This window comes from Alligator mississippiensis, chromosome 2 (genome assembly GCF_030867095.1).
Source record: "Alligator mississippiensis isolate rAllMis1 chromosome 2, rAllMis1, whole genome shotgun sequence".
Lineage (NCBI taxonomy): Eukaryota > Metazoa > Chordata > Crocodylia > Alligatoridae > Alligator > Alligator mississippiensis.
Genome location: NC_081825.1, coordinates 165,295,569 through 165,320,928, shown reverse-complemented (window position 1 = coordinate 165,320,928; position 25,360 = coordinate 165,295,569). Strand labels below are relative to the sequence as shown.

At 46.0% G+C, this 25,360-nt stretch overlaps 1 protein-coding gene and 1 long non-coding RNA gene across 2 annotated transcripts in view; one reads left to right on the top strand and one right to left on the bottom strand.

The window, feature by feature from the left end:
• The window catches only part of EREG (epiregulin), a 10,043-nt gene extending 2,853 nt beyond the window's left edge, over positions 1 to 7,190 (top strand). The window contains exons 2-5 of the mRNA XM_014611564.3: positions 3,833 to 3,916; positions 4,486 to 4,609; positions 5,301 to 5,447; positions 6,706 to 7,190. Coding sequence (XP_014467050.1) covers positions 3,833 to 3,916; positions 4,486 to 4,609; positions 5,301 to 5,447; positions 6,706 to 6,793 — 443 coding nt within the window. The 3' untranslated portion in view covers positions 6,794 to 7,190. The remainder of the gene's footprint in view (positions 1 to 3,832; positions 3,917 to 4,485; positions 4,610 to 5,300; positions 5,448 to 6,705) is intronic.
• LOC132248640 (uncharacterized) overlaps positions 1 to 25,360 on the bottom strand; it is a 27,972-nt gene extending 2,612 nt beyond the window's left edge. The window contains exons 1-3 of the long non-coding RNA XR_009459953.1: positions 25,208 to 25,360; positions 6,306 to 6,381; positions 4,484 to 4,539 (exon numbers count right to left, since the gene is read on the bottom strand). This is a non-coding gene — a long non-coding RNA (uncharacterized LOC132248640). The remainder of the gene's footprint in view (positions 1 to 4,483; positions 4,540 to 6,305; positions 6,382 to 25,207) is intronic.

Here is a 25,360-nt window from a genome sequence, read left to right as displayed (position 1 = left end):
TATGTCTCTTGGCTCTACCAGCAAGATGCAAAGCTGCTCACTGAGAACTTCATCCCTATTAATGTAAATTTCCACAGTACTCAAAGATGTGCTGTGTGCTTACAACACTACCCATAATCTGATGGTCAGTAAGGCAAATTTAGGTGCACTGCAATAAAATATTAGGATTCTCTCCACTGCCCACCTAGGGGCAAATGTAAGGGCATGTGAATGGCAATTAACACACTGTAGTATAAACTGTTTCTGCGGGGAAGAAGTCAGTGTTCAAAATGTTGACATGATCAACTATAGGGTTACTCTTGTGTACCACAGGAGCATACATAAATAGTAGACTTACACATGAACTTCTGGAACCTGCACACAGCATTAATGTGCCTCCCTTTAATACCGTGGCACCAATGTATGCTATATGGGGATGTTAATGTGCTGACCCGGGTTGGCAGTCTTCCTCCATGCTGAATTATGATGATCTTTCTTTACAATGAAAGAAAACTCTGCCAAGCTGAAACTGACCAAACTACATCTAAGAAACTACTTTGCTAAACAAAAGGTCACCCTATATTTTCATTTTGGTAAGGGCTTTTTCTGTGTGGTTTCTTTTTTTTTTTTTTTTTTTTTTTTTAGTTTTTTTCCTTGCCCTGTCTAGAAATGTAAAAGTTCCTTAAAGTTGCAAGGGGGTTAATTACATAAATGCTAGTTGCCATTGTACACTGTCCTTGTATTACAGATACTAAGGAAATTCACTGGCATTCAGCCCTTTGTCCAAGATTCTCTTTTTTTTTTTTCTCCCTGTTGTTGTTCAACTGTCCCTTTACAGCATTAACATTCCAGTAAGGCAGGCTCCACTGTGACAATGTTAACCTTCCTGTAAAGCAGGTACCAGTGTTGCATTAATATTCAGCAATGAAGCAATACATATACTATGAACATTCCAGCGAGGCAATAATATCCACCATCTCATTACACTGCAAGGTACAAGATAACAGTATTTGCTTAATGATCAAGGTATTTATATTAATGCAAACATAACCCCACCTTTCCCAGATCTTGCACTCGGTGCACACACAAACACAATAGCAATGAGAGGTGCATACGTATGGTGAAATTACGACACCAACATGTTACAGGAAAGGCTCATCCAGTCAATGCAAATTCCTTATCCACATTCTGGATATCCTTTTCATACGTAATTCACATCACCTGGAAACTATATACATGCAAGAAAAGTGCAGAATAAGCAGCAAAGATCCATGGTGCAGACCAGGGAGGGAAATTTTCTTCTAATGGCAGAAGATACTGTGGGGGTATATAAAGTCAATCCAAGAGCAAATGTGGCAGGCCGTAGACTTATTTTTTTTTATCTTTTCCACATGTCTGCAGTCAACTAAAGAAGCATATCTGTTGTGTTGCAGGGTAGAATGTGTCAAATCTTGGTCTTTGCTCCAAATGAGGTGACTTTACTTCATCTCTGTCTGTGTATTTGAACGTTTCATTAATCTCTGTACTAGGTGATAGGCTAGTTGGAATGGGTATATTGTTGGGATACTTAGTGCATTATTCAGGACTACAGAAATTAGCAGCTTGCTCTTTTAAATTTTTTAAATGCATGCACAGGCTAGACTCTGCTTTCACTTCCTCTAGTGTAAATCCAGCGTGAGTCTGGTGTAAAGGGGACCAAAATAATACCTATTAATTTTCCTGGCTCTTCACAGACTGCATCCTATTAATCTGCACTTTAAAAAGGTCTTGGTCTATTCCTTCTTTAGAGACATCCCAAAACAGAGTCTGTAGAACAGGTGACACTGTTCTCATTAATTTGCAGAACTAACAGGCATGCAAGCAAGAAGAAACTTGGGCCCTGCAGAAAGGGAGGATATCTTTGAAGTTACTGGGCTCAACACTACCACGTTACAGTCATTTGAGCAGAATTTCCCCCAAAAAGTCACTACAGACTTCAGGGGAAATGAAGTTAATCCAACATTGAGCACTTCTGAAGGTTCCATCCAATAAGGAAGCCAAAAGTTAACACAAGTTTTCTGTGAACAGGCACTGCCATACTCTTATCCAACCAGGTGTTAATATGAAGAATTAACCTCTTGTCCCAAGTAAAACTCCAAGGAAAGGGGATGAGATTAACATAACTTTATTGTAATAAATGTGGCTAGCCTGACTGACAGCTGATGACCTAGGGCTTGTTAGCTTGTTTGTTTTTAATGGAAATAGATGTTATTTAGAAATTGGCTTTCCAAAAGTGCTCCACATAAGCCTGACTTGGCTTTGCTGAAATGCATGGTACTTTCATTGAAGTCAACGCCACCCTTCAGCACTTTGAAAAATCTCTTCCTGAGAGTAAATTCACTCAAGTTCCTTTGAGTCATACTGCAGTGAAAAGTTGAACAACAATGGCAAGATTGGACTGTCGCTGACTTGCACTTTTTATGTGATTCTTAAAAAAAAGGGGGGGGGCTTGTTTTAGTGGGGGGTTTTCCCTCCCCCTCCTCCAGACATCATGATCTTTACTATGTTTTTCCTTAGAAAATAGGACTCTTTCTTCTTTCTCCACTTACACTAGCTATACGTGATAAAGATGTGAAGTGAATAACCAATCTGTTTTCTTGTTTTTTAATTAAAATGTTAGTTCTCAAAATGGGAAAAACTTACCAAGAGCTATGACTTTAATATGAGCCTTAGATTAATAATCGGCTCTTTCCTTCACACATTTTGGCTGGATTTTTTTTTGTTTTTTTAACAGACATGCATTCAAAATGGAGGGTTATTAGCAATATTAAAACAATGAATTTCAAGAAGTCTACAATTTAATTTAGATCTGACATTGCTGAAAAGTAGCAAATCTCTCTAATAACTGAAGATTTAATTAAAAGGATGGTCCAAAAAAATTCTGAAGGCACATTTCCTTCATTGAGCTTCATGACCAAACATGTCTACAAGTGCTAACAGCCAAAAGGCAAAAGACAGAATTATGGACTTTGGGAAAGGGTTGATATTTAAACTGTTCATGAGCTGGTGAGCTTATGACAACAGCAAAAGAACTAGCCTACAGGATTCCATGACTAGTCAGGGCAAAGACTGATTATTCATGAGATGGCAGTTCTACTTTGAATATTTGCAAGGATTAAGTTTAAAATCCTGTGCTGAGATGCAGAATGCCTGAAAGCTGTATGTGTGCAGTACCTGGTAATAGTGTCAAGTTCCTTTAATAACCCTGTATTTAGGGCACTTGTATAGGCTTACTTCTGGTTGTTTGTGATGCGTTTTTCTCATTTTTAGGTGAAAATGTTTGACAAACATGTCGACCAAAATGTTTAAGATGCTATAAATGTACTGACACCAATTAGATTTAGGCCTGTGCTTAAAAACTAAGTACAGTATAGTCCAGACCCAGTTAGTGAGGTGAGCCTAGGCTAAATCATGCTCCCCTTACTCTTTCAGATAATTCCAATTATACAAAGCATGTAAACACAAACTTAATCCCTATGTGGTACAGAATAACACTTAAATTTAAGTGCTTAAACATGATCCAGTGCTTTGCTGAAGCGAGGCTGTAGACTTTGGAAATGGATGGGTTTTATGTTTTGATTTTGTTATTCCTTTAGCCTACTCTTGATTCTTTGTAATCTGGAGATATACCTGTTTTAAAACCTGACACTTATTTGAAGTCCAGAAATAGGTTTTCTTGAATTATCTCAAGGTTTGTCACCTCCATACCTTCACTGGAAGAACTATTCACTTCCCCACTACCCCACCCCCAACATTGTTTGTTCTACTTTGGAACATCACTGATAGGAAGCTGTCACTATTTTTTGTCTTATAGGTTACCTCTTGCAAGTTGTCATTGGAACAACAGTGATCCCATCATGTGGACCAAATGACGTGAACAACTGTACCACAGCATTAAGTAAGTATGTGGTATCTTAACACTGCCTCTTCAAAACTGTGGGCTTTTCTTTTGCAAAAATCTCGATCTCATGCTAATTCCCATTCTCAATGGGAGTTACAAGATGCTTAGCTTTTTCTCCGAGTCCTTCACTTGAGAAATTTCTGAAAATGTCTCATACTTTCTCAGACAAAATAAGCTAATTTTTAGGGCCTGAATGCTGTAGAGCATCAGGGTGTGTGGGGATCAAGCATCTTCTCTATACTACCTTTATTAAACTGGAAATGGTACTAAATAGTTATTCCACATGAAGTAATTTTATTATGCTGCAATATGCATTGAAGTAGGTTCTATTCAGAACTCCCCATGAGGAAACACCAAGGGTACATTTTTAGGATGGCAATTTCCAAGCAGCCTAAATGTTTCAAAGCCTAGAAATTCAAGGGAATTGGCTTTACTCTGACAAAAACTAAAGGTTCATTTTTGCAAACTTATTCCTCAGCACTATTCAGGGTTCATATAGATGACTGAAAGTTAAAAATAGTGAGTGGAAGAAAAACTAACAAACCAGTAACTGAATCTACTTACAGTTCAGACGGAGCATAGTCCACGGGTGGCTCAAGTGGCAATAACGCAATGCAAGCCTGAAATGAAAGACTTCTGTTTTCATGGACAGTGCATGTACCTTGTGGACTTGGATGAACACTATTGCAGGTGAGAGGAAAGTCATATAGTATCGTTTTGCATTTCTTCCTGAGGTCAAATGTACAAGTGAGATCATACGCATGAACTGGCTTTGATTTCACCTTTCACCTGCTTTTAGAATCTATGGTGCCAAAATGATTTTGGCGCCAGTTTTTTAAAGCCTTGATGCAGAGGCAGCAGAGCCCTACTACCAGGAGTGGTAGATCTGCAAAGAGGATCTGATTCTACAAGCCTTTCCTGGCATGATGGCTCACTGTAGTATAAGCCAGGCCTAAAGTTTTTCTGCTAGCCTAGCTATATTGGTGAGAGGTACCAAAAAATCATTATCCCTCTAGCCAAGGTAAATCTGGATGTTGTCTACGAGGGCTTCTGTAAGTAGAGCACCTGTCTCAGAGGTGTTATAGTTAAACTGGGTGAAGCCCTTTCTGTCCTCATATGCTGGATCTTTGAAAGACATTGATCATGTTCCCACAGAATCTGCTACAGGGGGTTTATTTTAGAACTATGTTTGGTTCTAGTGATCAGAAATGGAAATGATCTAGGCTACCTGGTCTATCTTTGCTACTGCATGATTGTTCTTTATGATTGTTACTTTTCTGGCACTTCCCTGTCAGGGCAGATGCTTTTAATATTCACCTGTGTTTTGTAACAGCACAATTAAGGTGTCAGCAATAACCCCAACTATCTCTGTCCTTTTCAGATGTGATGTGGGCTACTCTGGGGTCCGCTGTGTGCATTCAGAGCTAGTCACACAGCCTTTGAGCAAAGAATACGTGGCACTGACAGTTACTGTAATCCTGTTTTTACTCATTGCTATCTCAGTTGCAAGTTACTACTTCTACAGATGGTAAGGCACATTCTCATTTTCTATTGTATGCACTTGAACTATGACTCATTTTCTCCAAGCAGGGAGAGAGAAGCTTTCTCATATTAATGGCTGAATAGTTCATTCAGAAGTTAGATCAAAATGCTTATTTTTGGTTTGCTCACATGCTTGTTAGCCTGCATTTATCTAATGAACTTAAAAATGGTGGTTTAATTAAATTTGATGTGGCTACATAGTTGCAAATACAAAAGTAGCACAAATGTTTATCAGACCTTTTAGCATAAAGAATAACAATAGTCAGGCCAGTATATTAGTACTTTTGAGGCGTGTCTGCTCACCCAGAAGCGGAGAAATGCTAAAATGGAAACGATTTAAGGTCAGTTACAGAATCTTGTAGGTTTCTGCTCTGGTACATGAAGGGAAGCTGCCTGAGGAGATTAAGGGCCTGAAGGTGATATTGTACATACTGCATGTCCCACCGCTTGGATATCGTTTGCCACAATGGAGTTACCTTGGCTTATACCCATGGCTTGGGGCTGGGGGGGAGGGGAAGAAAAGATGAAGTTCTGCATAATGCATCCTAAAATTATATTAGTATTAAACATTATCCTTGTTGACTGTAAAGCATAGCCCTGTCCACAAGGGAGAGAGGAAGTGCCTCTGCACTCTTGCTTATGAAATGACCACCCTAGCTGGCTGATTTTTATTCTTCTAAAATCCACTTTGCTGCCTGTAGCTAATGAAGTGGAGTAACTTGCTTGAAATACATCCTCTTACCATCTAGACAAGGAGCATACCATGGAAGAAGCATAGGGTTACTGAAGTAGCAGTTCTATACAACTACCACTAAGGGTATTGGAGCCAATCTCTGTTACTTACCCCTTCACTGGATCTTGCCATGTGAGGAAGAAACCACATAAGCGTCCACTGTACATCTTGCTTAATCTTAAAGAAACTAAATGGAGCAAAACATAAACACAAACATTTTAAATGAAAGAAACTTGGATAATATCAAAGCAGAGGATGTTTTCAGTGTTTAATGCTAGTTGTCCAGAGGCTGCTTGCAGATGGGTAGCACTCTATGGGGTTTCGGAATAGCATCTGCTGAAATGGGGAGCTTTGCCCCACCTCTTTTCAAATTAAGCTTCCATTATGTTTGTATGTGCTAGGACTGCTGTATAGTATTTTATTTTTGGAACAGTTCTGCATTGGTGTGTTTTGTACCTTCTCCTCCCTCTCTAGAGAGCTCTAACTTTTTTTTCTCTCTAAATACATTCAGGTACCAAAACAAGCAGAGACAAATCAACCTTGCATTCTCTATAGAAGCTGATGAACAGGAGAAGAAGTCAAAGCTGCTTCACGTATGAATGAAGAAACAGAAACACACAGACCAGCTACTTATTGATTTGTCTCTATTTAATATGAAAAATGTTATTTTTATTAATAATATTTATATGCTGAACAAACCAGTTTCAAATGTCTATTAATTTTAATTGATAATACAGGTCAAAATGGATTTTTGTATAAATGTTTTTATTTTATTTTTTTTTATTTTATTGAATACTTAATACTATGGAAAAATAGATCCTACACTTGTGCATCTGTGGGATTATATATAGAGAGAGAGAAAGAGAGAGAGAGAGAGAGAGATAACTATATTTTTGTAAGAAGCTTTTAATCTTGTTGCCGGTACTTTGTCTTGAAATGCATGTTTATTCATTTTCTTCACATGAACAAATAAAGTTGTGTTACTTTTTACAAAGACCTGCCTCAGTCAAGAAGATGTTAATACTGTGATCTTTTTTTTTTTTTCCCTTTACTGAAAAGTGAATGACATGCAGTCTGTGTGGTTCATATGCAGACATATTTAAAATCTGACATAAACATATGGAAAATAGTTGGCCTTAAAAAAAAACAACCCTTATTCTCAGAGAGGCTTTGATTTACAGTCTTGAGGGTGTGGTAGAATTCTCATGTTTGCATTGTATCCTGATATAACTATTTGGGATCACATTAGCCAAAAAATACAAAAAGGAAAATATTGTGAACTTTTGTGATATCTCTTATTATGATATTTCAGGCACAATTTTGAGTCCAGGTTCTTACCCTGGAAGGGGAATAAGGATTTACAATAAACTGCCTCACTTCCTTTTGCAGGCTCCTTGTATCATAGCCTACATGGGTGCGTTCACACATGCACTTGCAGCCGCACAAATTTGGTACTGGATATTTGTGTCTTGGCACACGTGCCTAAACATACACTCTGGTTTGGAGCAAGTTGTGTCACTTGGGGCAAAATGACCCTGCCCACCTCCTCCCAGATCTGCAGCCAGGGGGAGCTGAAGGCTGGGGCCAGCACCTGTGTTGGCCCCAGTACAATAAATCATAGAGGTGCACTGACACATCGGTTCAATATTGGATTGGCACTGATATAAAGCAAATTGTATCAGAAATCGGTGAAGAGCACAGCTTGGAGAGCTGTGTCCAGATGGTAAGTCTGTGGGGGAAGGGGAGGGGGGGAAAGATCAAGGCCCCCACAGTGAGGGAAGGAGTGGAGCTAGGTCAGGGGCTGTGACAGGCACTGCCCAGCCGGGGCGGGGAAAGGGATGGAGCCACAGCTCATCAAGGAGTGTGTGGGGAACAGCTCCTACTGCTGCATGCAGCCTGGAAGGGTAAGTGAAAGAGCATGTGCCCCTGGATCTGCACAGGAGGGCAGCTGCCACTGTGGGCTGGGGCCAGGACTGCACCAGGCTCTTCCCAACGGGATCTGGGCCAAGCTGCAGTGCTGGGAGGAGGGGTTGGGGTGGCTACAGCAAACTTTGGGGTGACTGCAGCTCCCACCCCCTATAGCCCCACTCCTAGTGCTACCACTGCCCACCCAAGCACAGCCTGGCCCAGCTCCCACCGGGAAGAGCCCAATACCACCCCAGCCTGTACCTGCAGCCCACCCAGAGCATGCCCCACCCCCTGTGCCCTCCTGGGGTGTGTGCAGCAGCGTGAGCCACACCCCCCACACCTCCAAGATGAGCCACAGCTGTGTCCTGTGCCCTGCCTCTCCCCAGTTGGGCAGTGCCTGCCCCAGCCCCACTTCCTCCCTCATCACGGGGGCCTCAATCTGCCCTACCCCACAACAGACTTACCAGCTACATGCAGCTTTTCAAGCTGCTGGGCTGCATATCAGAAATCGGATCGGTATCGGGCGATATGTCTCCTTAAAAAATCAGCTATCAGTATCAGCGCCCAAAGTTGTCTTGGTGAGCAGCTCAGGGCTACCTGCCCTCAGGAGCTTCTCAGGCCTGGCCAGTTGGTATGTGGGGACCCTAAGCCCCTGTGCCAGCTGGGCTGCTGCTGCAGCAGCCCTGACCTAGCATGGCCCCTGCACCCGCTACCTACTGCAGCAGGGGCTGCTGTCTGGATGTGATCTGCTGCCACCTGTGACAGTATCCACCTCTTTAGACATCTCTGGTGTAGGCACTGCAGCAGAGCTGTCTGCACCTCTGGGCCAGCTCTTCAGGCTGCACAGTTGGTCTTTGGGCAGCCTTGCTGCCATGTGTGCCTCCACCCTGCCATCTGGGCAGTTATCACCTGGAAGATGTGCTCAGTGTGGTGGCCTGCTTTGAACTATCACAGTGTGTCCTCCTAGCCCAAATGGGTCTTAAACTGCTTTGAGATCCCAGCATCGCAGTATTCACAAGCCATGCCTCCAACCTCAAGGTATGTAAAAAAACCTTTTAAAGCTGTGTCTGTGTCTGAATGGCTGATTCTCTAAATCAGCATCAATCTTCAGTTTCGGATTCAGCCGAATTGAATCAGGGACAGTGATCCAAATGAATCGAATGAATGGAATCACTGTCTGTGATTCGGGCTGAATTGGGCCTGCTTCACACACCGCTAATAGTGGGCATGTCTACACTTTAATTAATGCACAGCATTTAGTTTAGTACTTCCTTAATGTAGTACTAACTGAATGCACAGTAACTATTTTTACTGCACAGTAGCGCTGGTGCATGATTTTTTGTGAGGTTTACTGCACAGTGGCCTAATAACACCGTGTAGTAGCCTATTAAAAATTTTTTTGACTGGCATGCTACTTCATAGTGTTATTAGGCTACCATGCAGTATGCATCTTGTGTAGACACACTGGGCATGTCTACACATTCATTAATGTGCCGTAATGACTGCATTGAGCTTAGTACCTGTAATAACAGGTACTAAATGCACTAATCAGTGCTACTGTGCATTAGGGCTGTGCGAAGCTTTGGTAGCTGATTTGATTTGGAGAAGATTTGGCCCGATTTGGTGGCCAAATCTCTGAATCCAAATAGAATCAGGAGACCCGTTTAAAGGTCCAAATCAATTTGGAAGCCTCCACTCGCCTGCCATGACTTTCATAGACTCGATCTTCTTTTCTTCAGTGGTAGGGCTCCTCCTCACGGATTCTCGGAGGCCAGGTACTGCCCTTAGCGGGCGTTATTGAGGCTTCACATCCCCTACACCCCAGCCATGCGCCAGCCCTCAAGACAGCTGAATGATGGGTCACCAGCCTGTCCCTTTGATGTTCACGCCTGGTCTCTTCTCTCCTTGCCCATCCCTCAGCGCCCCTTTATCCTGGATGACTGTGGGGCATGGGACCGTCCTCATCACTGGGTCTGCTCTCCCTGAGGCCTAGTGGACCTCTTGACCTGGGGTCACTTGGAGACTCCTTCCCCAATCCGGGCTCTGTGTGCCCTCTGAAATAACAGATAAAAGAAAAGAGAAGCAAGGAATAGTTGGTATGGGGCCTCAGCCCACCCCACTCATGCATCCAGCATCTGTGGCCCTTGTGATACTTCGGCGCCATCCTCCTTGGCCCGGCTGCCCTCCTGAGCCGGGTGGATACTTCTTTTAATGGAGCCGGGACCCCTCCTGTGGGTCCCCCTCTAGCTCCCTGCCGAGCTGCCAACACCACCGATGTGTAGCCTGGGGAGAAGCTTCACCTTCTGGCTCCAGCGTTGCTGCCCCCGCTTTCATTTCCCCACTGCCAGCTTTTAAATCAGCTGGGCGGCAGTTTTTGATGACATCATCTGCCGGCGCCATTCCCAGATGACAATAAAAGTGGCTGATGAACTGTGCCAGTGGTCCTTGTAACAGAGTCATGGTTGCAACTCTGTTACTAAAGAAGGACGACAGCGGAGGATGATTACCATGGCAGGGCCACACACAAGAGAGCCAATGAGACTCTGAAAGGATGAATAAGAAGGTGAGGAAGCCGGAAGGAATTTGCCTTCGGGCACCTCTACACTGAGAGAGAAGTGGGCGAGGAGCCTGGAGACCGAGGATCCGTGGGAAGGTCAAGAGATCGGGACTCACCCGCAGACAGCAAACAGTGGATCGGCGTCCTTTGAGTTACGGTCAGCCCAAATAAACAACTGTTGTGGTGAGTCCCGGGGAAACAGAGTGGCGACGTGGTGAAAGCCACGGCTCCGAGTCAGGGTGCAGCAGGACTTCTCGGGAGAGAAGGGTGTGGGGAAGAAACGCCCTATCCTGTCCGGGAAAAGCAGGAACCCGATCCCTCATCCTGAGAGAGAGAGAGAGAGAAAGGAAAAGGGAAAAAAGAAAAGAAAAGGGAGAACAAACAAGCAATACACAAGCCGACACAGAACGATGCTGGGGAAGCCCAGTATCAGCGTTAATCAGCCGCTAGTGAGGCAATTAGCAGCTGATCACTGAAACCGCCTCTGATATTTGACAGCTGAGCCAGATCATCCATGCTCCAGATAAGTCCCTGGGCGGGGGTCTGGCAACTGCTCTTTTTCATTTTCAAACTCATGCTCCCAGAGAGAGAGAGAGGGGAGAACCCATTAAGAGTAATAAAGCACCTAAATCAGAATTCGAGCATGCATGGTCATTAGCGTGGGTACCTGCAGTACTAACACCACCTCCTTCACCCCAATTTTTGTTAAAGATCAAAGTCGTGGCAGGCGAGAATAGCGGGGTACAGGGGTACCCAACTTGAACCCTCTGACAGTCCTTCTCGGCGTGGCTTTGCCTCTCCTAAAAATGGTAAGTGTGCCCTCTTTTCAGGGCTTTTCATTTCTCTCTTTGGGTCCATCAGCCCTGCCTCAGGTCCCGCCATGGGAGGGTGCTTTAGGGCCTCTGCTTGTGTCCCTCTGGGATGTGGGAGATTGGGATCAGTGGCCCCCTTAACAAAATGGAGTGAGATACCATCTCCCAGGTCTTGGTGTTCCCCAAGCCGTTCCTCAAGGCCACAAAGAGCCACAGTGCTGGCAACGCCTTCCTTAGTCAGGTGGTCCCCATAGTGAAGGCACTTGAAAATCAAATGGAGAAGTTCCAAGGGATCAATGTTCCTGGCTGGGGCAAGTTACTTTCATCAGAGGTGCAGGCACTGGTGAAGCGGCTGAAGGAGAGCATAAAAAAATGACTGGATCTGTTGCAGTCCAGTACAGTATACTGAGGGTGAAGGGGAGCATCTGCAGCAGCAAAACCCTTGATCACTGGATGGAGGTGCTGGTGAACAAGTCAGGGAGTCAGAAGGGCAGAGGCAGAAGGACATGGATGAGGGGGATCTACTTTCCCGTGCCAGCACTCCAACCACCAGCCAATCTCCTCCACCACAGTGGCTGCCAATGTGGGCCAAGGGCATGGCTTCAATGTTGGGGTCCAAAGGCACCAGACACCACCGTCCAGCAAGTAGTGTGGAGGCCTCAGTGGCTACCTATCTCAACGACAACGTGGAACCATTGCTGTGCAATCCCTTGGCCTACCTGAACATCCTGCAACACAAAATCATGCAGGATGTGGAGACTCAGTGGAACTCCACATACTTGATGCTCGAGATGCTGGTGGAGCAACAGAAGGCCATCCATGAGATGGACTTGCTCAGGGAGATTGGGATCAGTGGCCCCCTTACCAGAGCTGAGTGGCATACCATTCCTCTGATCTTGGTGGTCCTCAAGCCCTTCCTCGAGGCCACCGAGATCCTCAGCGCTGTTGATGCCCTCCTTAGCCAGGTTACCCGTGCAGTAAGGGAACTTCAGAGCCAAATGGAGAGCTTCCAGGGGATCAATGTTCCTGGCTGGGGCATGCCGCTGTCACTAGATGTGCAGGCACTGGTAAGGCGGCTGAAAGAGGGCATCAGGAAATGGCTTGAACCCTTGCAGTCCAGTACGGTCCATGTGCTGGCTGTCATGTGTGACCTGAGGGTGAAGGGCAGCATATTCAGCAGCCAGAGCCTGAATCAGTGGATGGAGGTGCTGGTGAAGATAGTCAGAGAGGCAGAACGGCGGAGGCTGGGGGATGTGAAAGAGGAAGATCCACTCTCCCATGCTAGCACACCATCCACCAGCCAGTCTCCTCCTCCACCACAGGTGCTGCCAGTGTGGGCCAAGGGCATGGTTTCCATAGTGGGGCCCAAGGGCACCAGACACCACTATCAGGCAGGTAGCGCTCAGGCCTTGGTGGCTGCTTATCTCGCTGATGTGGAGCCATTGCTGTGCTACCCCTTGGCCTATAGGGCAGCCAGGTGTGGCAGGATCTGGCCACGGTTGCCTGCAAACACCTGTCCTGTGCACCGACCAGTGTTCCAAGCGAGAGGGTGTTCAGCATTGCTGGTGATGTAGTGATACCTCACTGCACCTCCTTGGATCCTGGTTTGGTGGAGCAGCTGGTGTTCCTGAAGATAAGCCTACTGCTGTTGGGGTTCCCCAAGCTCTACATGCAGACTAAGTGAGTGCCATGCTCCTCACTCTGCACCTATTTCCTTTTGTTTGTTGCTTACACAACCATTTAATGCCCCGCTCTCAGAGCTGGAGGTGGCAGTTTAGTTTTTCACCAGCCAGCAGGGGAAGAACATCTCTCTGCTGAGCTCTCATGCCAGGATGAACTTGGAGGTATGGACTGGGACTATGGGAAAGGAGGAGACCCCAGGTCCTGGGCATGACCTAAAACTGCACCCTGACAAGGTAGGGAGGCCTGGTGGGACTGCTGGTGGTGTGGCAGCCCCAGAAAATGCCAGGACTGTGAACTTCTCTGGTGAAAGATGGGTAGGGGGTGCCTGATAACCTCCAACCACCACACGCACGCACAGTCCTGGCTGGGAAAAGCCCAGACCTGTAAAATCTCTGAGAGGCCTGAGGCTTACTGGTTGCAGTGGAGTTGTGAGGATGAGAACAGGCAGGCAGCTCAGATCTGACCTGGAGGAACCCCTAAACTGGTCTGTGCTGGGGCCAGGACCCAAAGGGGGGGTCAAAGGGCCAGGGGCCCACCACAAGGAACGCCCAGAGCAAGAGGCTCAGGATTCCAACTGGCCTGAAGGCAGGGCCAGGGCCTAAGGGTAAGCCAAAGGTCCCAGAGACAGGACCACAGCCAGAGGGGCTGAAGGATGCAATCTGTGAGGCATGGGCCACAGTGTAGGAAAAGTATGGAGCTGCAGAATGGATGCCACCCCTAGACACCAGGGGCCTAAATGGGCAGCCTCCCACCTGGGTAATATATGAATCAGTTTTCCATCAAGGCGTGGCAGAAAAAAAGAGGGGTGGGCAGTTGGCTCAGAAACAGGTGGACTAGCCAAGATCTAACCGGCACCAGGAAGGCCCCCTGTTACAGGCTACCATCCCTGCTGCATTCATCCCACTCTGCCTTAACATACACAAGGCAGACAAGGTTCTTTGGGTCAATCTGATATTTTTTTATTAGACCAACTGAATAGCTGGAGAAATAGATCTTAGCAAGCTTTCGGATTTAAAAACCCTTTGTCAGGCTGAGGAAGCATCTGCAGATGGTGTGTGTTCTTCCTGGATGGAATGAATAGTAAAGAAGCCAGAGGCTCGTATGCATGCAAGAAAGCCAGTCAGTGAAAATGTAAATTGAGGCATCAGAGGGTGAGAGACAGTCTGGGAGGTGGGGAGGAGGAAAGCGGACTAACTTACTGTGCATTAACATGGTTTTTGCCAGCCACGCTAATGCACAGTAGAATTAGTCCAATGGGCATTAAGCATCTCATGTAGACATGCCCACTGTCCTTGAATTAGGTCAGGGTATAAATTAACAAGTTGCTACTATAGTCAAAAAAGTATTTACATGCCCAAAGGCAATGCTTTGCTTAAGCTGCATTTATCATAGTATCATAGTACTTAGGGTTGGAAGGGATCTAAACAGATCATCAGGTCCGAAACCCTGCCCCAGGCAGGAAAAGGTGCCGGGATCATATCATCCCAGCCAAACATCTGTCCAGCCTCCTCTTGAAGACCCCCAAGGTAGGAGAGAGTACCACCTCACTTGGGAGCCCATTACAGAGCCTGGCAGCCCTAACTGTAAACTAATGTCTCCTGATGTCCAGCCCGAACCTTCTCTCTAACAATTTGTGGCTGTTAGTCCTAGTAAACCCATGTGGTACCCAGGGGAACAGAGCCTCCCCCAATTCTTGCTGGTCCCCCCTGGTGAGTTTGTAAATAGCCACCAGGTCCCCTCTCAGCCTTCTCTTGTGGAGGCTGAATAGGTTCAGGCCCTTTAGCATCTCTTCATAGGGCCTACCCCTCTGCCCCTTGACCATGCGAGTGGCCCTCCTCTGGACCTTCTCAATGCTAGCCACATTCCTCTTGAAGTGTGGCGCCCAGAGCTGGATGCAGTACTCCAACTGTGGCCTGACCAATGCCACATAGAGGGGAAGGATCACCTCCCTGGACCTGCTTGTGATGCATCTGTAGATGCACAACAAGGTGCGGTTAGCCTTACTGACTGCTTCCTCGCATTGGTGGCTCATGTTCATCCTGGAGTCAACAATAGCTGCAAGATCCCTTTCTGCCACCATGTTGACAAGAAGGATGTTCCCCAGCCTATAGGTATGTTGCTGGTTTCTTCTCCCTAGATGCAGTACCTTGCATTTGTCTGTGTTATGTAGCAGCATTCCTTAATAAGGGAATATCTCTTATGTTTCATAGATTTCATAGACATTAGGGCTGGAAGGGACCTTGGGAGATCAAGTCCAGCCCCCTGCCCCAAGGGCAGGAATTCAGCTAGGGTCAAAGGATCCCAGCAAGATAAGCGTCCAAACGCTTCTTAAAGGAATCCAGAGTAGGTGCTTGCACCACCAGATGTTCCCCCAGATCCTGATGCACACCCTTGATGTACTTATAGGCTGCCACCAAGTTACCTCTGAGCCTGCGCTTTTCTAGGCTGAAGAGTCCCATGGCTCTCAGCCTTTCTTCATAAGGCCTATTCTCCTGTCCTCTGATCATACACGTGGCTCTCCTCTGGACTCTCTCAAGCTTCTCCACATCCTTCTTTAATTGTGGAGCTCAGAAGTGGATGCAGTACTCCAGCTGCAGCCTCACCAAGGCTGAGTACAGCGGGAGGATGACATCCTGGAATTTACTTGAGAAGCATCTGTGGATGCAAGCCAGAACTTGGTTTGCTTTACCAGCTGTGAAATTACATTGGTGGCTCATGTTCATCTTGTGGTCAGTCATGATCCCCAAGTCTCTTTCAGCCTTGGTGCTAGTGAGCGCAGAACTGCCGAGTCTATAAGTATGCTGCAGGGTTTTTTTCCCAAGGTGGGGTACCTTACATTTGTTGGTATTGAACATTATCAAGTTTGCATAAACTCACTTTTTCAGCCTATCCAAGTCAACCTGGATCACTAGCCTATCCTCAGGTGTGGATTCTCTACCCCAAAGTTTTGAGTCATCGGCAAACTTAGCCAGTCTACTTCTAACATCAGTATCCACGTCATTGATAAATACGATAAAAAGAACAGGTCCAAGGACATAGGTTTGGGGGACACCACTGGTCATGGAGCACCATGATGATTCACTTCTGTCAACCACCACCCTCTGAGTCTGGCCTCGGAGCCAATTCCCCAGCCATTAGACTGTGATGTAGCTGAGGCCATAGTTGGTCAATTTTTCCAAAAGGAGATCATGGGACACCAGATCAAAGGCTTTTTTAAAGTCCAGATATATGACGTCAATCTCTTCTTCCTTGCCCAGGTGATATGTCACATTGTCATAGAAGGAGATAAGATTGGTCAGGCAAGACCTACCTGCAACAAACCCGTGCTGGCTGTCCCTCAGGATGTTGCCATCAGCCAGCTTGTCAAGAATGGTGTCTTTGAGGATTTTTTTCTAGAATCTTTCCAGGGATTGAGGTCAAGTTGATTGGCCTGTAGTTCCCTGGATCTACTTTCCTCCCTTTCTTGAAGATGGGCACCACGCTGGCCTTTTTCCAATCTTCAGGTACTTCACCTGAGTGCCAAGAGTTTTTGAAAATCTTTGCCAGTATCTGGGCTATGACTCCTGCCAGCTCCTTAAGTACTCTGGGGTGTAATCTGTCAGGACCTGCTGACTTGAAGGTATCCAGCCTCTCAAGGTGTTCCTTTATAAGGTCTACACCAATGCTGGGTGTAATTTCACCCTTACCCTGGTTGTCCTGCATCTTGCTAGGCAGGGTGGTCCCTTTGGGTTGATGAAAAACCGATGTGAAGTACTCATTAAGCAGGTAAGCTTTTTCCTGGGTGTCAGTTGTCAGTTTTCCCATTTGGTTAAGCAGGGGTCCAATGTTACCCTTGCTTTTCTTCTGACTCTCCACATATCTAAAAAGGACTTTTTATTATCCTTGATACGTGTAGCCAGGTGGAGTTTGGTTGCAGCCTTGGCTTTCCTTGTTCACTTCCTACAGGTATAGACCAGTGCAGAGTAATCCTCCTTTGTGATGATTCCTATCTTCCATCCTTTATAAGCCTCTCTTTTTTGGCATAGGAGGTCCATGAGTTACCTGCTGAGCCAAGGGCGTTGCTGTGCCCTTTTGCTACCTTTCCTCCGAGATGGGATGGACATCCCTCGTGCTTCCAGGATCACTCCCTTAAGGAATGACCACTCCTCTTGGACTCCTCTACCTGTCAAGTCACGGTCCCTTGGGGCCTCAATAACAAGCCTCCTGAGCTTATCAAAGTCAGCTTTCCTAAAGTCAAAGACTTCTGCATTGCTGACTGACTTGCCAGTGTTGCAATGGATAGTAAAAGTAATCAGCTTGTGGACACTGTCTCCCAGCTTTCCTTCAATTTTTAAGTTGCTGACTAGATCATTCCCTTTAGCCAGTACCAGGTCCAGCAGTGCTTTATCTCTTGTTGGTCCATAGACTTCTTGGGTCATGTAGAGCTCGTCCACGCATGTGAGGAAGCTTTGCGACCGTTCGGATTTGGCTGGATTTCCCATGAGATGTCCAAGTAGTTGAAGTCTCCCATAACAACCATACACTGAGAGAGTGTAGTCTCAGCCAGTTACCCCATTCACATTTTAGAACAGGTATGCAACTCATCTGTTGATCTGTCTTTAAATACATAGCAAGGGTTAAGAAATTCTTACACCAGGATGCCTTGATAATTTAATCCTAAAAAGATATAACTTATACCAGCAAAATAATTCTTACAGCAACATAATTTATGCCAATTTACCAAATGAAACATGCTATTGTTTTTAAGTGGGATACTTTTGCCAATATACCTGTAGGCATGCTCAGCTTTTTCCGTTTTAGCTGTATGTTGTCAAAACTTCGAAAGGCTGGTTTCCACTTAAAACTGCAGTTAGAAGGGAGTTCAGGGATTATCTGAGCCATCCTCCCTGCACAGAGATGCAGAGTATTCTCTTCCTAAATCAGCATAGATGGAGTCCTATCCAGTCTTTTAGTTAGTTTGATCTATTCATGATTACAGTCGTCTCTGATTATTGCCCAGTGAATTCTAACCATGCTGACCAAGCTAAACATGATACAAAGAATTCTTCCTAATGACATTGAGGGATATGTGAAATGGCAATGAGAGCAATGGGAGGTGGGTCTGAACTGCTATAATTTAGGTACCTGTAGTCAGTCCAGGGGTAATCCTACTGATATGAATAAGACTATATGTTGCTTATCTAGTACACAAGACTTTTTCCTGAAATACAGTTAGCTTAACAACAGAAGGGAAGAGACCCCTCTTCTTACTAGTTAAATCAAAACCAATAAGATACATAGATTTCATAGATTTCATAGACATTAGAACTGGAAGGGACCTCGGAAGATCATCGAGTCCAGCCCCCCGCCCAAAGGGCAGGACGTCAGCTGGGGTCATAGGATCCCAGCAAGATAAGCATCCAGTTTCATCTTGAAGGTGTTCAATGAAGACGCTTGAACAACCTCCGGCGGCAGGCTGTTCCAGACCTTGGGGGCTCGGACAGTAAAGAAATTCTTCCTTATGTCCAGCCTGAAATGATCTTGCAGTAGTTTGTGACCATTCGTCCTCGTCATCCCTTGGGGCGCTCTGGTGAACAAACGTTCAGGATTGTGTAGGTTGCATCAGTGTAGAAACCAGTTTTTCAATTATTTCTCTCCTGCTAAGTGTCAGCGTTGCCATATGACACAAAATACCAAAAGATCTAAAATTCAGGCCTTGTAGATATTAGAATAGTAAACAGAATTGTTCTTGGCTTTCGTATGCATTGATGAGAGAATAATTTTTAAAAAGCTGAAAGAATACAAATACAGATGAGTAAGAAGTGAATGTGAAACTATAGGGGTGATTAGGTCTTTGATTATGTCAAGGATGGAAGAGAATCAGGAGAAACTAAGGCACCCGATTCTTGCCCCATGCATGGGGAAGTCAAACTACATCTTCAAAATCACCTCTTTTCTATCCAAAGTTTTTCATATTTTCAAGCATATCCATTGGGTTTTTTTAAAAAAAAGAAAATGCCATCAAAACTGACAGAAAATGGAAGTGACTATGGGGCCATGTTAAGCTGACCTCCCTCTCAAAGCAAATTGGACCGTGGTATGGGATACAAGATCTGCTATCCCCTTGCTTGCTCAGAAGACCTCTGAGAAAGTACCTTGGGGTAGAGCAGGCTGGAATTGCAACTTGAAAGGTACAGGAAAATGCCAGAGAAGGTGTGTTCCCTTTGGGCCATCCAAGTCACCAAGGAAGGTTGATGCTACTACTGTCCTGAGGCCACTCCAAAGGAGGGAGTGGACCAAGTCTCCACAAGTTACACCAGTTTGATTAGCCAAGCACCGGAAGAAGCTAGCTAGCATGAGGTACCAACCCACTGAACTGCAGTCCTGACTCCTGGGCTTCCCAAACCTGCCTCAGAAATGTATTTCTTTTGGCATTTTGTTATAGCAGGGGTGCCTGGCTATTTGTTACTAATTTTTTCTATAACTTCTTTGGCATGTGAATGATTGCATGTGTTTTTTTAAAGAATTGCTGGCAACTGTCCAAAATAAGCAGATGCTCCCTTAAATCATCTAGCACCATCTGGGCTGCGTGTACAATGAATATGCTAGAGGAAGAAAACAGAGAAAAAAAGTAAACTGTTCTGTATCAGAGTATGATGGGCATACAAAGGGTTAACTGCATAACTTATTCAATCAAGATGCCTCAGAGGCCTGGAAAGCAGGATATGCCCTTTTGGTTTCTGGGCTGAGTGTTTCATAAGAGTCAGTCACATATTACGTAACTCTATGATCTGGATCTTGCGTATGTTCATTTGATGATCAGCTGCTGGCTTTGTTCCCTCTTAATGCTAATTAATTCACCGGATCTTATGTGCAAGATCAAGCCATGTGCAGTCTTAGGCCCATGTCGGGTTGGGCTGGTGAATTGGGTACGTGGGATAGGGCCAGTGTGAGGTCAGATTCTGACTTAAGAATCCTAGAAAAATAGGGTTGGTGGGGTCCTCAGGATGTCCATTTAGTCCAACCCCTTGCTCAAGACAGAATTATCCCTGTCTAAACCAGTGTTATCCAACCTGCTGTCCATGTGAGTCAGAGGAGTGGCATGGGGCTGGCACATGGCCAGTTCCAGCATGCAGCATTGCACCTGTGCAATGCTACCAGGCACCCCAGGTACAGGATCTGGCCCAAAGACCAGCCCCATGCCACTCCTGTGGCCCTCATGGCCAGAAGGTTGAGTACCACATCAGATTCAGTCATGCACTGTCCTGACCCCATGCCTCAGATCTAGCTGTGGAGAAAGCCCAGGCACTGGCCCTACCATGGTTCACTATGGATTTCTCAGCAGCCTGGCTGCACAGGTCCTACTCCTTACTATGCACAAGGTGGATATGTTTCTTTCCTCTTTCCTTAGTCTTTATGCCTTCAGGATGGGGCCTTGCCTGCCCGTTTTTCTCTAGGCTAAGTAATTCCAAGATGGGTGGCGCACCCATACCAGCTTTTTTGTTTTTACGTTAACTTCAGACTGATGGCCTGAATTTCACAAATTTCCCAGCTCTGGTGCTGTCTTCCTCAGGAAGGGGGCTCCAATCCACCCATCTCCCCTCTAGCACAGGCCAGGCAAACCCCAGCCCAACCTCCCTTTCCTTCCATTCTCCCCCTCCTCCCATCCTGCAGACAACACCAGGGGTAGGGGTGGGCTGCATCAGCCCAGCCACCCAAACAGACAGAAGTTAATGAAGGTGCTCTGCTTTGTTGTGCCTTCATCTGAACCCTTATATAATAAGGGTTAATTTGTCATGCAACTTGGGACTTTTAAAACATTCTGTAGTCATGCTCTTCTGGTAGGGAATGGCTATAGAGCACTTTCAAGGGGCCGGTCGCATGACAAATGTATTCTGTGTGCACCCCTAGAGCTCTGGGTAACAGTGTACATGCATACTTTACAAAATTGTGGTGTGATTGTAGCATGTGCTCTCGTCCCTATGTTAGCTTAACCTAGCCATCAAGGGTAGCTTCAACAGTGAAGGCATGGCTGTCTGAGCATTGGCAGATGCTTAATGGTCCAAGAGGGCCTTTCAGTCCCGTGTTTCTATGTGCTCATGTTCAGAATATAAGCTCTCCAGGAACCCTTGATAAGCACGCTAAAGCCAACATGATTGTATTGACACTGCTGTTGTTGCTTTACTGAATCTAGCTAGCAGTCTGATTAGCATAGGCACAGAAATGTTCGTCCATGCTCCAACTGCCCCTTCATTTTGCTCTGTGTGCACCCAATGTATGTATATCCAAGAGTCCTGAATACAACTTTAAGTCCAGACTCACAAATATAGCTGTTGTTGATATTGTCTTACTTTGTCAATGGTCTTTAAGTAACAAAAGAAACAAGGTACACATTTTCTCAAGGAAGGCAAGTCAAAGCTCATTCCTCACAAGCTCTGAAATAAAATGTGTACCTTCCCAGAGAAAATGTGCCAGGCTTAATATGCCAGCTCAGTGCCATAGGCTTGCATGATTTACTATGTATTGTGATTCTCCATTACTAGATTCAGATATCTCTGTTCCATATGAAGCTTCACTTTAATGTCCCACAACATCTACAGCCACTTTTAAAATAAGAAGAGGTTTATTTCTATGGACATTGCTAACTGGCAGCCTACTCATTAACCATTGTGCTCACATTCCAATACCAGCCTGGCAATATTTCACTCATGTCTGGACAAAACAGTTCACATCCAAACACGCCCTGGTCCTTTTGTACCCCTAGTTTCCAGCAAGTGGAAGACTGCTGGCTATCTCTATTCATTGCTCCCTGTGGCACCAGGCTATCATTAGCTGCTGTATAGCTTTGCACTCATGTACCAACTTCTCCTGTTACCCAATCTCTCAACAGCAACCTGTTCTTCCAGATGCCCTATGATGGCCCACTTGCAATGCTTATTAGCAATTTTTCTCCAATGGGCTAAGAAAAAAAATCAGTTTTTAGAACCTCCTCAAACTTCTCCCTTGCCCCAGTTAAGGGATATGGCTCCTTCTGCACAATCCTGCCAAGGAACTTCTGTCCTGTCCCTACCCTTCTCCATCAACCTTTCCTGTGCCTTTCCTTCCACAGTCAGACCAAAAGAGCTGCCACCACCATCACGCTTCAGGTGGATTTGTGCTCTGAATTTCAGTCATCTCTCCCTCAGACCTTCTCAGAAGAGAGGTCTTTCTCAAAATCCATCTTTTAGCAACCTTAACACTTGGTTTATTGAGCCCATATTAGCAGTCCTGTTAGTGGAGTAGTGGCACTAGGCAACATCTTTGTGACCTTGAGCCCCTCTTGGCTCACTATGGATTTCTCAGCAGCCTGGTCCCACAGGTCCTACTCCTTACTATGCACAAGGTGGATGTTTCTTTCCTCTGCAGCAGATAGCTTTCATCTGATCATTCACGGTCTTTATGACTGCAGCAATGGCAACTGCATGGGGCCTTGCCAGCCCCTTTTCCTCTGGGCTAAGTAATTCCAAGATGGGTGGCTCAGCTCTGGGCCATAGAGATAGCCAGCTTTTCTGTTTTTACTTTGACTTCAGGCTGATGGCCTGAATTTCACCAGGCCACCTTTCAGACATTGCATTTTTCCCCTCCCTCGTATGATTGAGCAACCAAAAAGGCCTGTGGCCACATACCAGTTTGCCACCTCAGCAGTATGCTAGATGGACTTGGATTTTCAGGCCACCAACAACACTCCCAGGTTCTTGTGACACAACCCAGTAAATTGCTCCCTCATTCTTTCCATGGTTTCCTTAGGCACCGCCTCCATCCATTTGCCAGAACTCTTCACCGTGGATACACCCATTTCAGAATAACCCTTGGCTGCCTCTTTTCATGCTGACAGAAGTGCCTGCAGCATGCTTCCAAGGTTAGACTAGATCTTAAGCATAAAAGTGGCCTCAACTTATGGATAGGCTTTTACAACCTTTCTGGCTTATATGGAGGAAATTCTCTAGTGGCTTTTCTTGGCCAAGTCCAAACAACCAGTGGTGTCTATGGGGGCAGGGGGTGGTGGGAAGGTGTCACACTGCAAGGTGGTATTGGAGCTAGCCATATGGCACATTTTCACCATCAGTCCTCAAGCCCCCTGGGGAGGGAGATCTCAAGAGGGTCCCAGAGGATGCTTTCCACCCAATTTCCCAGTTTGGAGCGTGTGAAGCAGGAGCTGGTAGATGGGGCTTATTTTCTGGTAGCAGGCTGGAGAGTGGCGCAGAGCTAATGTTGATATATCATAAGCACATTTCCTTTATTTGTATCTTCTCTTTAGCCCATTTCTCCCTATCATTTTTAAACCTGTTAGCTCCCTAGGCCTGTGTGGAGGACATTCCCATCCTGTGTCCCTTCAGCATACAGATTTTTTCTGAAATCCACTGCAGCCTCACAGGATTCAGGAGTTTAGCTCTCAATTATTCCAAGTCACTGACATAAGAATCACTCTTTACCTTGTGCTCTACACTCCTTAACTGTCAAAAATGTTTGATGTTAATTCTCTGAAATAGGATTCTCATCGGCCCATATCATTCAGTCCAAACATTTCCTTCACATTCAATATCTCTGACACTTTTTCTTATGAAGAAAGAAATGGAAGATAAGTTTTTTTTTTTAAATCGTATCCCACAACCAAATTAGAAAGACACCCTGATGGAAATAGAGAGACTGTTTGAAACCACGTGTCTCATTGCTGGGGTGAAACATTGCCTGTACCTAGCTACTCAATATATAAACTTTGCCAGTACGTATGTGCCTGGTGACACGGTAGCAATCTGCTAGCTCAAGAAGCCTTGAAGCAGCCTGCTCACACAAGGCTGTAGCAGTTTGCATGCAGGCTTGCAGGGCCTACAACCCAGCTGCAGGCAGTCACAAGTGATTACAGGTGGCCTGAGAGGACTGGCCCAGCCGAGGGATATAATTAGCTGGCAACAGGAAGCTAAATAAAAGTAGATGGCCAGTGTGACGGGCAAGCTCCAAGGCCCGATCTCAATATCGGCCTGCCTCCTGTCTATGGGCAAACCACTCAACTCGCTCTCCTTGTTGTAATTTAATTATGATGTATTTATATTTATACTTCGAGTGCCCAACTGTATCACGAGCAGCACGTACATGTTCAGACCTTTCTCTACATGCGTCCCATGTCTCACAGATGTCTCTCTGTGTGTTACATCTCCGGCTCAAGACCGGGCCAAACTGGGCACACAGTTAGGTCTCTTACACACTGCCCTCTTGGGACACACACACACTGACCCCTCTCACTGGGGCCTCTCCCACTCCGCCTGCTCTCACCAGGCGTCTTTCACACATGCCCCCTTTGGGCCTCAATCATTCTGCCCTGCTCCTTAGAGCGGCTCCCACAGGCCATCAGGCTTTTCTCTCCTCTCTTTGGCCAGTCCTAGCTTTTTCAGTCTCTCTCATGACCCTCATCTGAACTAGGCTGGGCAATTAACCAAACTATGGGCCAAATTCGTCCCTAGCCCCTCACCGGGCCACTTTGCCCCTTCCTCAAGCCAACACTCCGCCCCTATGCCTAAGCCTAGAGTCTTTCACCCCTACAGGCTCAGGCGCTCTTCTCTAAACATACCTGGTCCCACTCCCTCCTCTCACTAGGTCCTAGGGTCATACACCTCTGTGGGCTCTTACACCGCTGTGGGCTCAGGTGCTCTGTGAGTGTGCCTGGCCTCAACTCTGCCCTCTTGCTAGGGCTCAGGCTTTTACACCCCTGCAGACTCAGGTGCTCCTCTCTGAGCAGACCTGGCCCCACTCCACCCTTTCACTATGGCACAGGGTCTTACACCCATATGGGCTCAGGTGCCTCTTGTTAGGAGTATCTGGTCCCACTACTCCCCTCCAGTAACCTACCGGATGATAGGGGCTAGGGTTATTGAGGCACCCTGACCTGCCTTTCACTGGAGAGGTTAGCGGTCCTGGTATTTATATGGGGATGCCATGCCACCAGCAGTCCCACCAGGCTTTCCTTCCCCAACAGGGTGCAGTTTTTGGTTATGCCCAGGACTAGGGGTCTCCTCCTTCTCCTTAGCCCCTTCCCTTACCTCTGAGATGTTCCTAGAGCATTAGCTGAGCCAGGTGATGTTTCTCCCTTGCTGGCTGGCAGTAAACTCCTGCCCCAGCCTTGAGAGCTGGGCATTAAAATGGCCACCCTAATCAGGCACCTGCTGGCTGCCTGCTCTAGCCCTTAAAGTGGG